Raw genomic sequence first — 14,960 nt, forward strand, 5'->3', positions numbered from 1 at the left:
TCCTGTTGTAGGTTATTGCCGAATCAGAGCACATTGTTTCAAAATTAGGTTTGCCTCATCAGGACTATGAGAATTCTTTTCTCTCTGAGGGTTGAGAAACTTTGGAACACTCTGCCTCAGAAAGTTGTGGAAGAGGCATCATTTTTAAAGACAGAGTTGGCAGGGCAACTGAGGGTTATCAGGTATAAATGGGAATATGGACTTTGAAATGCAAACAGATCAGCCTTGTTCTTATTGAATGGCAGAGCAAGCTTGTTGGGACAAATGGTCCATGGATCCCATTTCATGTTTGAATGTTCACTGAATGGGTGAGTGATTCTCCAATTTACTTGATTTGTAATATGACTGGCACACAAAAATATGGTAATGAAACACATCAGATAGTAACAGTAGTTTATTTACTCACAGGATTCTCCTTAGTGCCTAAGCCATCATAATACATCACACCAAGCTGATAGAGGGCTTGAAAGTCTATGTCTTTAATTTTGTTAAACTCTTCAAAAGCTGTTTCAAAGCATCCCTAAAGCATACATAAAAAAGCCAGTCAAACAATAGGATAATTTTCTATTTTGTTCTTAAAAAACATTGAGCTTGCTTCCTGCAGTCAGCCTTCTTACATATATGTGAGAATTTGATTTTAAGTTTGGGTCTTAGTCTTTACTTTTAAGTCAAGTTAGTTAATTTAGGAAGATTCAAGACCATTGAGTAGCAGCATTTGGTCATGAAAAAGCAGCAGTATTTGCAATAAGAAAGGCTGTAACCTTCAGCTGGACTTTAGACCTCTCTGCTAGTACTAATGGTTGGAGATGGATGAGGAGGCATGCAGCATCTGGCCTGTCTCCTGCCTTTCCATCTACCTCTACTTTTTATTTTCATTTGAGCGATATGGACATTGCAGATTAGGACAGCATCTATTGCATCTCTCTAGTTGTCCCTGAGACAATGGTGAAAATTAGCCACTGGAACTACTGCAGTACGTTTGGTATAGGTACACTCACAATGCCAATGGAGTGAAGGCACAGTGAAGCCATTGTACAAATCACTCAGATTGGGGTCTACTGAAGTCTTTAAGTAGCCAATTAATTGTCAGTCCATTGCTTCATCCAGTCCCATATTATTGTACCCACAATGGGGAAAGATGCACACCAAATTGGTGACTACTGAGCTTTTACTCAGCAGGAGGTGCCAGAGCAAGAGGGGTCAATTAGTTTGGGGCTCCCTGTGCTCAACACAGACATATAAGCCCACATCCATGCTGGGGACTGCCATACTGGCCTCACCAACAACCTGTGCATACCCTCTGTCCCACTTGTTTCAACTATTTGTGGACCAAACTGGAGTCACTGAAATGGCAACTGCTCAAACCGTTTATTTCATCCTCGGGCGTCACTGGCTGGGCCAACATTTACTACCTACCTTACGTACCTTTGAGAAGGTGGTGGTAAGCTTGCCTTCTTGCAGTACCATTGTCCAATTGGTTTGAAAGGACAGAGTTGAATGTTTCTGATAAATCACTGATCCATCAGTGTCACTGTATTTCCAAGTCAGGATGGTGACAAGCTTAAAGGGGAACTTGCAAATGGTGGTGGTGGTGTTTCCATATAGCTGCTGTTTCTGTCTTTCTAGATAGTAGTGGTTATGGATTTGGAAGGTGCACTGCACTACGATTAGATTGGCCACTACCTTTTCTAAGGTGAGACTTCCTATAAAAGTTTCACCCTAGAACAATTCATGACCAGCTGAGTGTAAAATGGTTGCAGGGCAGTTGGCATACTGTGGGTGGATCTCTACTGATATTTTAGTTGGGTTAGGAAACACAAAACCTGCAAAATCCATCTAGTTACTTTGTGTTGGTTTCATTATTTTTTAGGAGGTAAAAACAATGACTGCAGATGCTGAAAACCAGATTCTGGATTAGTGATGTTGCAAGAGCACAGCAGTTCAGGCAGCATCCAAGGAGCACGTCAATTTCGCTGCTCCATGGATGCTGCCTGAACTGCAGTGCTCTTCCAGTACCACTAATCCAGAATTCATTATTTTTTAGTTGACTTCGTATTCAGTCTTGAAAAGATTGGCCAGGATTTCAGAGGTGTTTCCAATCAATTGGTCATCAGGTCAGAGGTGAGCTTGCCTCTGCTAGCCCAGAAGCCACAAGCAGGAGGGGTGGTTATTGCTGTGACTGCAACACGCTCTGGATCAAAGGATTGTTGGAGCCCTCAAAGAAGGGTGGACTTAGCAGATGAGGTAGAGCAATTAGGTAGATCCAGGAAGGCAAAGTTGATTACAAAGGCTGGAGGATTGGGTGGTCACACCTGGGGTAATGCCCCTATGAGTCATTTTGTGTGGCATGGGGTACCTGCTCTTGAAGACTCACCCCTGCTCTCCAACTCTGTAGCTAGGAATTATTTAACTTTTACTGTTAAGTTGTCCAAAAGTGATTAGGATGTGGAATATGTCTCCTTCCTGCCCTTAGGAAAGTGATGTCTACCTACAGAATCTACTTACCAACTGCAGAATCATCTTACCAAATGTACAAAATTTTAAGTAAACTGCTCTCTGACGCATTGATATTTTTTAACAATTAAATTTCATAGTAAAATTTATGCTACATATTTTATTTTAGCCTAATATTTGAGTGATTTTTGAGATAATATCATCCAGTACATAATTGAATCAAAAGATTATAAAATTTGGGGTTGAATGGGCTAAATGGGCTCCTTCTGCAGGATAAACATACTCTGTTGTTACATGTTTGGCATGAATGATAATGGCAGATGGTTAGCAGCAAACTGTCTTTACTGTTTCATTGTGTAGAAGGAATTAACCAAAAAAAGTTTCCAGCAAAATAAAAGGAGCAAAATTCCAGGATACAAAGAATAAAAAATCTGCTTGTGAAATTTTAATTTAGAAACAAACACATAGCTCATCCATTCTAAAGTTAGGCAGGGATAAGACAAGAAAATATGGGAGATCCAAGATGGCGGCGACTCAGCAAGTCTGAGTTTACAGTGCTCTTCCCAAAACCTGGGTAAAGTGAGTTACTCACCCCCACCACACTTACCAAACCACCCAAAAAAAATTTCTAACCTTAATTAGCTGCTTACTATTATATTTAAGCAGTTTAATATTAAGTGGATAATGAGTAAACCAAAGGGATCCCGCAGCTCTCAGAAAACAAAGACCCCTCCCCCACCCTCCTCTCCTCCTCCGGCTGCAGCTGATGTAAAAACAGGCCTTGAAGAGATGATTGCCAGGCTGGAAACGACACTCGTCAATTTCATCGCAGAATCCAGACAGAGATGGAACTCATTCGAAGAAAAGTTACAAAAGCACAGCCAGGCTCTCGAGGAATTACAGGGCCGAGTGGAGGGGGCGGAGCTAAAGGCCACGACCTCCGAGGCTGCAGCACAAACAGCTGCAGAACAGGTGCCAGCTCTGGAGCAGAGAGTCCGGGCCTTTGAAATCTACATGGATGACCTGGATAATAGAAATCGGAGAAAGAATATCCGTCTTCTGGGCCTCCCTGAACAAGAAGAGAAGGGACAGTTAGCAGCATTTCTGGAGCGATGGTTGCCCCAGCTTTTAAACCTGGGGGCTGAAACTGACCGGGTAAGGGTGGAGTGGGCCTACCGGGTCGCAGTACGCGGATCTGGCCCAAACCAGCGCCCACGCCCGGTCCTGTTCCGGATGCAGAGTTATAGGGAGAGGCAGATACTCCTGGATGCCTCCAGAAATCTTGGAAAGGATCCTAAAGCTATGATTCATGAAGGATCCAAGATTATGTTATTTCAGGACTTCTCCCCGGCTTTGGCCCGAAGGAGGAAGGCGTTTGATGAGGTGAAGAAATGTCTAAGGAACTTAAATATTCAATACACCTTACGCTACCCAGCGACGTTATGCTTTACCCACGAAGGATCCGAGTATAATTTTAGATCACCAGAAGAGGCTAAGGAACTTTTAGACTCGTTTAAATAAATCGTAAGAGACAATTTATGTTGGCTTGCCTCTTCCACACTCCGTGGGGAGAAATGGATACTTTACTTTACTTTTGCTTCTGGGAGCAGGGTTGTCTTCTCTTGCTATTTTATGTTATTATACTTAACTGTAATTTGTTGGAGTTGTAATTTTATAGTTATGTGTGTTTGTACGTGGCATTGATGCTATCAGATATACTCAGGTATGGGTGGGGAGGGGTGGGGGTGGGGCGCTCACTGTCAACTCTAGCTCGGTATTATATCTAAATCCTATTAAGGAGCGCCCGGGTTAAGGGTGGGACACTGTTTGGGAGAGGATATGGTGGACCTTTAGAAAGGAAGTAAGGCCCCCTGAGAACAAGGGGGAGGATCTCCATTCAAACATGTTTTATTTTTTTTTGTTCTTATTGTTTGGAAATAGTTTCCTTTTTATTATACTGTTACGAGTGTATTAGAGAACATTTTCTCTTGTTTGAAGGATGTAAGTGACTCAACTATACACTCTGGATAATTGTGGATTAGATTAGTAGTTAACTGAGTTTCATTGTTTTTCTTTCTTCTTTAGTATCATTCCTTTGAATTTTGATGATTATATATTTAAGATCTATTTTTATATTAATGTTTGTGCTTGAAAGTTCTGTTTATTTTTGTAAATCTGTCAAAATATTAAATTTCTAATAAAAATATCTTTAAAAAAAAAGACAAGAAAATATCTGGTAACATGATTACAGTCCATGAATGTCCACATAATCATATAAAAATAAAAAATTGGTCTATTGCAGGCACTGCTTAATATTTAATTCTCTTGAAGAAAAGGAAAGCCAGCCTGCAATAAGTTTGATTTTCAATAATCACCTACAATAATGATGTTCACTCCATAAATCTGATGACAAAATTAGATGTAGAAGCATATGATACAAACTATTAATTTGGGATTGCAGATAAAAAAAAACAAAACAACAAATTATTATAGTAATTTTCATCTGCATAATATATTAACAATCTAATAGCTTCTTTTTTGGCTATATTTATTAGTTATTATCTTACCTCTTCAAAGTAGAGTTGCCCCAGCAGGAAAATTGCTTGCAAATCTCCATCATTGATTCGTTTCCTTAAGATAGCATCTGCCCTTTTCACATCAGAGGTTTTCTTGAAGTTTTTAGCTGAATGTAAAATACAAAAATATGCATGTAGAGTCCATATTTCCACATTACAACAGATTCCTTGGGGGAGTCAGTCAGCTCAATGGGATAGATGGCTATTGGGAGCTAACAGCACAGGGCTCTGGCTGGTGACAATTCAGAACCTGCTTCCTTGCTCTAACCATGTGTTTTGTAGTATCCATTCCTTATTACCTGACAGATAGTAGTGGTAAGCTTCCTACTTGAACTGCTGCAGTGAATGGATGGTAGGTGAACCCACAGTGATGTTAGGGATGGATGTTGATCCATCAACATTGAAGGAATAATGTTTCCAAGTCAGGATGGTGAGTAACCAGAAGGGGAGCTTGCAGATGGTGGCGTCCTGATTTTAGTGTCATAACTGTCTAATCAGCGTGAGAGTTGCTGCAATGCATCTTGTGGATAGTGCACACTGCTGCCCCTGTGGATTGGTGTTGGAGTGAATACTGAAGGTGGTGGATCAGTTGCCAATCAAGCTGGCTGCTTTGTCCCAATGGTATCAAGTTTTGACGATTGTTGGAGCTGCAACCATCCAGCTGAGTGGAGACTATTCTACCATGTTTCAGACTGGTGTCTTGTAGATAGTGGGAGAAACTCCATGGGGCATTCACTGTAGATTTTTCAGGCTTTGACCTGTTCTTGTGGGCACAGCATTTATATTGCTGGCCCAGTTCAATTTCTTAGAGGCCAAAAAAATGCAGATGCTCAAATCCAAAATACACAAGCAGGAGGCTGAAGAACACAGCAAGCCAGGCTGCATCAGGAGGTGGAGAAGTCAACATTTCAGGTATAACCCTTCTTCAGGAGTGAGGGTGGGATTTCTGGCTAATGGTAATCTTCTGGTGGTTATGCAGTGAATCTGAAAGAGAGATGATTAAATTCTTTGTCTCTTGTTGGAAATGGTCATTGCCTGGCATTTGTGTAGTGCATTTGTTTCTTTTTGCTGATCAGCCCAGGCTTGAATGTTGTCCAGCTCTTGTTGCACATGGACATGGATTGCTTCAGTATCTGAAGAAGTCATGAGCCCATAGTCCACAACAGATCAAATGTGTTAGAGAATAGGTTGTGTGGTTTCTGGGGCATCACTTTGCACCAAGCATGGGGATGGTTAAGGTGGCAAATTGAGATGAACGACAACAGCTAGCATTATTTTGGGCTACATTCTAGCCATCTGGCCAAATGAACGGACTGATTCCCATTTAGCAATATTTGAAAAAGGTGTCAACAATGCAGTCCTCTGAGCCTATTCTACCATTCAGTTATATCATGTCTTATCAGTAGTCTAACCTAATTTTCCCAATTTATTACATATCCCTTTATACTGCTGACAAACCTATGACACACAATATTGAGTTTCAGTTCATCTACCCTCAATGATGTTTTTTGCAGATAAGAGATCCAGATTTCCACTAAAACTTTGATGGAAGAACTATTTTCTGATTTTACCCCTGACTGGGCTAGCTCTAATTTTCCTTATATTCTGTTATAATGCTCACACATTATTTAGTACTGGATGGACTCTTACACCACAGAGATTTCTATTTACAATATCTAATCCTTGGAACATAATAAATACCTCAATTATCTAATTTCTTATTGTTTTATTGTCAAGTCTAGCATATGCAAATGAATGATTCAAACTCATTTGCAGGAAATTGCCAGGGTATTTTCAACAAGACTCCTCCCAAATTTTTAAAAACATTCTTGTTCCTATATCATTTACCTAAATTCTGGGCAGCGCTGTTCTTGATCCCACGCTCTTGCAACGACGGACACTTGTTGGTTTGCTTCTGAGGCAACAGTTCAGAGGTTAATTTGTTTCGATTTATTGACTGCACCCTGCAATTTATTTCATTATTAGCATGCTGAAATTCAAGCTTCCAGTGGTTAAAAATGCTTATTTATTAAAAATTACAAATGAACTAAGAACTATTTAAGAATATGTCTGCACAACCCTAGTAATTTTGCTTCATACATTCCATTTTTTAAAAATCTAATTCCTTTTAGATTACAAATGAACTAAGAACTATTTAAGAATATGTCTGCACAACCCTAGTAATTTTGCTTCATACATTCCATTTTTTAAAAATCTAATTCCTTTTAGAACTAGGATTCTTGTTTACTTAGTGGACAACTGTAACTGTCTTTGTTTTACTCAGGTAAGACAGGAAGACCAATTTGAAGAATCAATGTTCTAAGCTGAATGGATGCCTGAAATACTTTTATTCTTTGATTGATTTTGACAATCTTTCAAATAATCCCTTCAGTAAACCTAAAGTGATCATTACGCATGCTTCAAAAAACATAGCTGTGGAGCAGGAGTGTTTTTTCAACTCTACCATCCGTCTAATGCAACCCTCCCCACCCCAACCAACCGTCATCATTGGAAAATGATGGTAGCGCCACCAAGGACATGACTTATCAACTTAATAGAATTCTTTGAGGAAGTGACAAAGTTGATTGATGAGGGAAGGGCTGTAGATGTCATATACTTAGACTTCAGTAAGGCCATTTGATAAGGTTCCCCATGGTAGGCTGATGGAGAAAGTAAAGTTGCATGGAGTTCAGAATGTACCAGCTAGATGGATCAAGAACTGGCTGGGCAACAGGAGACAGACAGCAGTAGTGGAAGGGAGTTCCTCAAAATGGAGAACTGTGACCAGTGGCGTTTTGTGCTGGGACCACTGTTGTTTGTGATATACATAAATGATTTGGAGGTAGGTATACGTGGTCTGATAGCAAGTCTGCAGATGGCACTAAGATTGGTAGAATAGCAGATAGTGAAGGGGACTGTCAGAGAATGCAGTAGAATATAGATAGATTGAAGAGTTGAGCAGAGAAATGGCAAGATGGAGTTCAATCTGGGCAAATGCGAAGTGGTGCATTTTGGAAGATCCAAATCAAGAGCAAACTATACAGTAAATGGAGAAGTCCTGGAGAAAATTGATGTCGATTGTAACCTGAAGGTGCAACGCAGGACAATAGAGTGGTCAAGAAGGCATATGGCATGCTTTCCTTCATCGGACGAGTTATTGAGTACAAGAGTTGGCAGGTCATGTTACAGTTGTATAAGACTTTGGTTCGGCCACATCTGGAATATTGCATACAGTTCTGCTTGCCACATTACCTAAGGAATGTGGATGCTTTGGAGAGCGCTAGCTATGAAGATAGGTTGAGTAAGTTAGGATTATTTTCATTAGAAAGACGGAAGTTGGGATTGGAGCTGATTGAGGTCTACAAAATCATAAGAGGTATAAACAGTGTGGATAGCAAGAAGCTTTTTTCCAGAGTGGGGGACTCAATTACTAGGGTGATGCATTCAAAGTGAGAGGGAAAAAAGTTTAGGGGTGATGTGTGGTAATTTCTTTACGCAGAGGGTGGTGGGTGCCTAGAACACACTGACAGCAGAGGTGGTAGAGATGGGCATGATAACGTCATTTAAGATGTATCTAGATAGATACATGAATGGGCAGGGAGCAGAGGGATACAGTGACTTAGAAAATAGGTGACAGGTTTAGATCGAGAATCTGGATTGGCACAGTCTTAGATGGCTGAAGGGCCTGTTCCTGTGCTGCAATTTTCCTTGTTCTTTGTTCAAGTAACCTGATCAAGGTCCAAGTCCATTTTCAGACTAACACTGGGCTGTTGTGAAACACGCTCAGTGTTCCCAAATTTGAATGAAGAGACTTTGTGCTTTGATTATGCAACATTCTGATCATATTACATTTCAAGTTGAAAAGGCAATTCATGTGACATCTGATCATATGATATTTACAACTGCCACAGCATTTTATCCTGCCATATATGTTTGGGGGTTGGTTTAACTCAGTTGGCTGGACAGTTGTTTTGTGCAGAGTGATGCCCACAGGAGTGGGTTTAAATTCCACACCAGCTGAGATTACAATGAAGGACTCTCCTCCGCAATCTCTCCTCTTCCCTGAGATGTGGTGACCTTTAGGTTAAAACCACCACTAGTTGTCTCCCTCTCTCCAATGAGAGCCAGCCCTATGGACTGATAGAACTATGGTGACTTTACCTTTTTAGCTACGTATTTATCTCATTGTTTACAGTATATATAAGGTGCCAAACCTGCAGACAGCCAGCCACACATGGTATTTCATTGGCAGACACCTGCTTCAACTGGTAGACAGATTTGCAGCTCTTTAATATAGTTGTCATGATTAATTATAACAACCTTACACTAGAATAGACCAGGAAAGAAAACTAATCGTCTATTGTAGTTTAATTTATTTTATTCATATCTTATTTGAGTTGGAATTTCAAATACAGGTAAGTGGAAGTGGAAGATTATGTAAGGAACAGCTTCTGCACCAGAGGCCCTTTCTCTCCCCATGTGCTGCTGCAGGCTTAATTGGTGGGCTCAGCAGCAAGATATGTCGGAGGAGTAACTCAAGGCCAGGGCTTGTGGCAGAGAGTCTGCAGGCTGGGTTTTGGAATAGGTCCGTTTCCTGGAGACTAGCTTGGGGAGGGGGGCTAAGGAGATGAGAGTCACACCACAGGGAGAAGGCAATGACAGTCATATGGCAAAGGGTAATTCTGAGTCTGGACACATGGTGAAGGCAGGAATGAAATTCAGCCCATCAGGTAGCTCCTGCTAATTTTTCTGTTTTAAAAAAAAATAGCTTTTTGCAGTTTTGGTTTTAGTCTGGGAAATAAAATGTGGCCACCTTTATTTCACTGCACGATGTTTTCTGGTGGGGTTACAGCTTGGTGGAAACTTTTGGAACTGAAAGCCTCTGCCTCAAAGTCAAAAGATTACTAAAGAGGACAGAGTAAGAAAAAACAGTGACAGAGGTAAGAGAATGAAAGGGGCGAGAGAAAAAGAGGGAAAGGGACAAGCGTAGGAGAGGAAAAGCAGGCTGTGAAAGAAGGAAACTTATATTGAAAGTCAATTTACTTTCATGCCCCACTTTCATGAGAATCCTGGCAAAGGTGGTGCCCCACCAGAGGCAACTCAAAGTTTGTGCTCATTAAACCTAACTCCTTAGCACAGACCCAGTCGCTATCCCTTTCTCCACTGATCATGAACTGAAGCTGTTTTTTCTCTCTCTAGTTTTGCTTCTTAGTCAAAAAATGGCTTTATTATTAAGCTTTACTGTTTGGCACTTTTTAATGACTATTTTTAAATTATTAATGTTTAATTTATTGCTGAGTATTTTTGATAAAGTTCATGTTTACTGTTGTGGTAACCTTTACTGTTCTGCAATTTGCTCAGACTCCCCTCCAATATGAAATGTTGCCCCTCATGTGAATAAGTTGGTCACCTCTGCTATAGGGTAATCTAAAATTCTGAATGTTTTAAGATGGCTACCCAGTTCTGCTGTTTTTTAACTTACGGATGATGAGTTTTCCTTTTGCCTTCCATACAGTACGGATGCACTTAGCCAGGAAGATTATGTTTGAGAGATCTGAACAACACCCAATTCCAAATAATCAAACCTGGAAATTAGATGATTAGTAAAGGTGTAAAACCATTTCATTGCATTCCACAGTTTAAAGGCTACAGGATAATTTATGAATATATAAGCTGGCATTTAAATCACAACCTTCACAACCACAGGAAAAGCACATTACTGTCTCCTTTGAAGTCATTTATCAGTACAAATCTATCATCAGGGTTGATTTGCCATTCAGCACTCTTATAGAGAATGTTGTTGGGATTGTTTAAAATTTGGCATTTTTATATTTGTCCTAACAAGTGCAAGATAAAAAGCTTTGGCAACATTTATCTTATTTCAGTAATTATATAAAGTAGAGTCACGGTTGTGGTTTTGTAAACATGCAGCCAATGCAGTACAGGAAGGTCCCACGAATGGTAAAGTAATAATGATTAACTATGCTGTTTGAATGAAGTTGGTTGAAGGATAAATATTGGCAGGAATAACTTGCCTGTTCTTCTTCAAATAGTTCCATGGGCTCTTTGTCTACTTAAGACAGCAGATGGGATCTTGGTTTAACACTTCATCTGAAAGACATCACACTCAACAGTTCAGTAAATGTGCAGTACTACACTGGAGTGTCCAACCAGATCTTTGAGTTCAGGTCCCTGGAGTGGGATAGGCAGAATGATGGAGAATGAAGCTAGCAAAAAGACAGTTTTGCTGCAAGTGAAAGGAAAAAGTGAATTTAACCCATGAGAAAAATAACAAAATTAGGGTGGTCCAATTGGCATGGCTGAGTGATTAATTTATTTTAATGTTATTTAAGCAATAAGCAGTTCAAAAAGGTAAAGTTGGTCTACTGTTGTCATGTGTATTGTTTTGTGCATACTCCAAAGTTAAATAAATCCAGTTTATACAGTTCAGACTCATTACTCAAGTTAGTAACAGTGTATGGTTTATGCCATCTTTCATGAGTTAGTGAGAAATCAAATGACAATAACACGAATGTTTCAGGATAGTGCAAGTAACGTCTGTTTCAGAAAAATATAAGACCATTTACGAATAATGGAAAAAATCAACTTGTACCTGACAATGCATAAAATTAATCTGTTATTTAGCTAATTTGTCATAACGATGATTAGGCAATAACATCCAAAAATGCTGGCAACTGCTACCTGATACCTCTCAACTTTACAATGAATTCTGGATAGAGAAAAAGAGTCTTTTAAAGATGCCTAGAGTTCCTTGGCATTAGTGTTTGTGTTCTTTCATCTGAAACAGTTTTTGGTTCACAAACAATCCAGGATGATATTTCAGTATAGTACTGAGCATTGCTACACTATCGGATATACAGTACCTAGAATTTATGTTTAACTGAAGCACTATATTAAAAACAATAGTGAAGTACTTGTGTGCCAGCCAATTATTAAGACTCAAACCAGCTCTCAAAAAATATTGGTTCTGGGAACTTGCTGTGTGCACACTAATGATTGGTACGTTGTGCTGTAACATAAGAAAACAAAGTTATTTGAAGTAATAAAGTCTTTTGGCAGGCCGTCTGGTTATGAAATTCATCATATGTATTATTTTTGTAATCTCCTCCACTGCATTCTGTTAGTTAAAGATGCAAACAAAATTTCCAGAATTGCAGATACTTTTCATCTTTGTGAAGTTGTTACTACGATCTTCTGCAATACTGTCTAAATCAATCAATCAAAATAAACCTTTGCTTGTTAATGGGAATGACCAAAGTCATTTACAACCAGGAAAGTGGTAGTGGGGAGGCGACGTTAGTGGTCTTAGCACCGGACTGTTAAAAGAGAGATCCAAGTAATGTTCTGGGGTCAGGGTCTGAATCCTGCCATGACAGATGTTGGAATCTGAATTCAATAAATATCTGGAACTAAGAGTCAAGTGATGACCATGCGTCCATTGCTGATTGTTTGGGGAAAAAAAACGTCTGTTTCACTAATGCCTTTTAGGGAAAAAAAAACTGCCATCCTTACCCAGTCTGGCATACTTCAGACCCATAACAATGTGGTTGACTTTTAACTGCCATTTCGGCAATTAGAGATGGACAATAAATGCTAACCTAGCCAGCAATGCCCTCATTACATGAAATGAGTTTCAAAGAGTTCCATTTTTGAAAAGTAGTTGTGGCTTTAGTATATGAAACACAGCAAATAAATTGTGCACAAAAAGATCACAGAATACCTAATGTGGAAATAGGCCCAACAAGTCCACACTGATCCTCTGAAGAATAACCCACCCAGACCAATTCTGCTATATTTATCCCCTGACTGATGCATCTAAATTACACATTCCTGCGTACTGTGGATAATTTAGCATGGCCAATTCATCTAACCTGCACATCTTTGGACTGTGGGAGAAAACCTATGCAGACATGGGCAGAATGTACAAACTCCACACAGACAGTCACCAAGGATGGAATCAAACCTGGGTCCCTAGCACTGCGAGGCAGCGGTGCTAACCACTGAGCCACCGTGATGCCCCAAGCACCCACAATGTGAAACTGAACAGGCAATCTGCTTTTATATTGCTGATTGATTGGGAGGAGATAAATATTGTCCTGGGCACCACCAATGGAACATCCAATGTACCTCAGGCATGTTACTATTTATTTTAGGCACAAATTATTGAGTACAGCACCACCAATGGAACATCCAATGTACCCAGACATTTTACTATTTATTTTAGGCACAGGTTATACAGCAGGGCACCACTATTGGAACATCCAGTGTATCCCAGACATGTTACTCTTTATTTTAGGCACAAATCATTCAGCATTTTTCTTGCATTCACATTGTTATTTAAATAACAATTTTCTCCTGCAATACCGTATTTTCTACTAATGCATGTCATTTTATCTACGTTAACGTGAACATATATAACTCTCCCTACATTAATATTTGCTTCATGACGTATTTGTTCTCAGTGCTGAGGCGCGACGGCAGCAGCGGTACCACCCGGCCGTTCTCCCCCACAGCCCGCGGCGGTCCTCAGGGAAGGACAGTTGCTGTGGAGACAGCGCGCCCTGCAGTTGCTAGGCTGCCCACAAGTCCACCCCTTTGTTTTGCACCGGGTGCAGCATCATTACAGCGCCCTGGCGTCTTCAGCTGGGAAGTTAAGGTTCCGGGAACTTGCAGAGATCGGTAGCTGAGAGAAAATATTGTTCCTTCAAGTGGATGCGCCATTACCCGGAACACACCGAACACCCCCACCTGGCCTTGTCTTAATTTTGTTTTGGGTGTCGATTGAGGGATAGATGCATTTAATTAATTTCGTGGAAAACATTTAATTGATTAGACCAATGAATTGCTACGACATACTCCACAGCAAGAAGATATGAGAGAAATACTTTGGCCTACATCACATTCATATGTTTGCTTTTCATTTGTGGCTACAAGTGGGAACTTAAGAAAAGGCCGTCCTGATGTTTCAGAGCGTCTAAATTTTTCAAAGTATCCTTCACTCTTCAAGAACTATATGCATCACGCTTTGGAGATGGCAGTGTTGGACTGGGGTGTACAAAGTTAAAAATCACACAACACCAGGTTATAGTCCCAACAGGTTTAATTGGAAGCACTAGCTTTCGGAGCGACGCTCCTTCATCAGGTGATAGTCAGAATTACCTAATGGAGGAGTGGCGCTCAGAAAGCTAGTGTGCTTCAAATTAAACCTGTTGGACTATAACCTGGTGTTGTGTGATTTTTAACTTTATATGCATCATAACTGTATTAGATTTTTTTTCACATTACTATTTTCTCCTACATCAATGTAAACGATTTATAAAATCAAATTTAAAATAGGATCATAAATACAAACAACAGCTATAAATGGTTTTAAGATTGAGTTTTACTGTCCAAAACTTTAGTCGCATCTACTTGTTTCAATACAGTTTGGAAGAATTTAAATAACTTACCTGGATGACGAACATCTCACTTCATACTTATTCAATTTGAGTATCGGACCAACAGTCTAAATGTCAATATTTTTGTCTTCACTTCTACTTCCATCTTTAAAGATCTCTTAAGTTTTAGTAGTGCCTTTAATTTCACAAGTAGTTAGACCAATTTACTAAACTATAATTTACAAAAAGTATCAATGGCCCAGATCCTCTGGTCCCAGACTCTCAAATTGGATGACCAAATGCCAGAACTTTGGTTGTCCAGATGCGCCAACTCTGTGGGAAGTGCCTGGAAAATGTTAATTTTTAGGAGGCAGTTCCTCTGTTTTCTTGACCATGAGAAAGTTAGAATTGGAGACTTAAGACAGTTAAGAAATTTTGACAGAAAATCGTAGTTTAATTTTTGGGAAACTATGCAACTGACTCCCCATCACCAGAGTTCTGAATCCCCTGTGATCTGACCTCACTAGCCCAC

General features: G+C 39.9%; 1 protein-coding gene across 1 annotated transcript in view; it reads right to left on the minus strand.

Moving 5' to 3' along the window:
* Nucleotides 1-10,575, minus strand: part of lrp2bp (LRP2 binding protein) — a 31,035-nt gene extending 20,460 nt beyond the window's left edge. Inside the window, exons 1-4 of the mRNA XM_060833951.1 lie at nucleotides 10,513-10,575; nucleotides 6,879-6,994; nucleotides 5,022-5,137; nucleotides 407-520 (exon numbers count right to left, since the gene is read on the minus strand). Of these exons, the coding sequence (XP_060689934.1) occupies nucleotides 407-520; nucleotides 5,022-5,137; nucleotides 6,879-6,994; nucleotides 10,513-10,541 (375 nt within the window). The 5' untranslated portion in view covers nucleotides 10,542-10,575. The remainder of the gene's footprint in view (nucleotides 1-406; nucleotides 521-5,021; nucleotides 5,138-6,878; nucleotides 6,995-10,512) is intronic.
* Between the last annotated feature and the right edge of the window lie 4,385 nt (nucleotides 10,576-14,960).

Source organism: Hemiscyllium ocellatum, chromosome 2 (assembly GCF_020745735.1).
Source record: "Hemiscyllium ocellatum isolate sHemOce1 chromosome 2, sHemOce1.pat.X.cur, whole genome shotgun sequence".
NCBI classification, from domain to species: Eukaryota; Metazoa; Chordata; class Chondrichthyes; order Orectolobiformes; family Hemiscylliidae; genus Hemiscyllium; species Hemiscyllium ocellatum.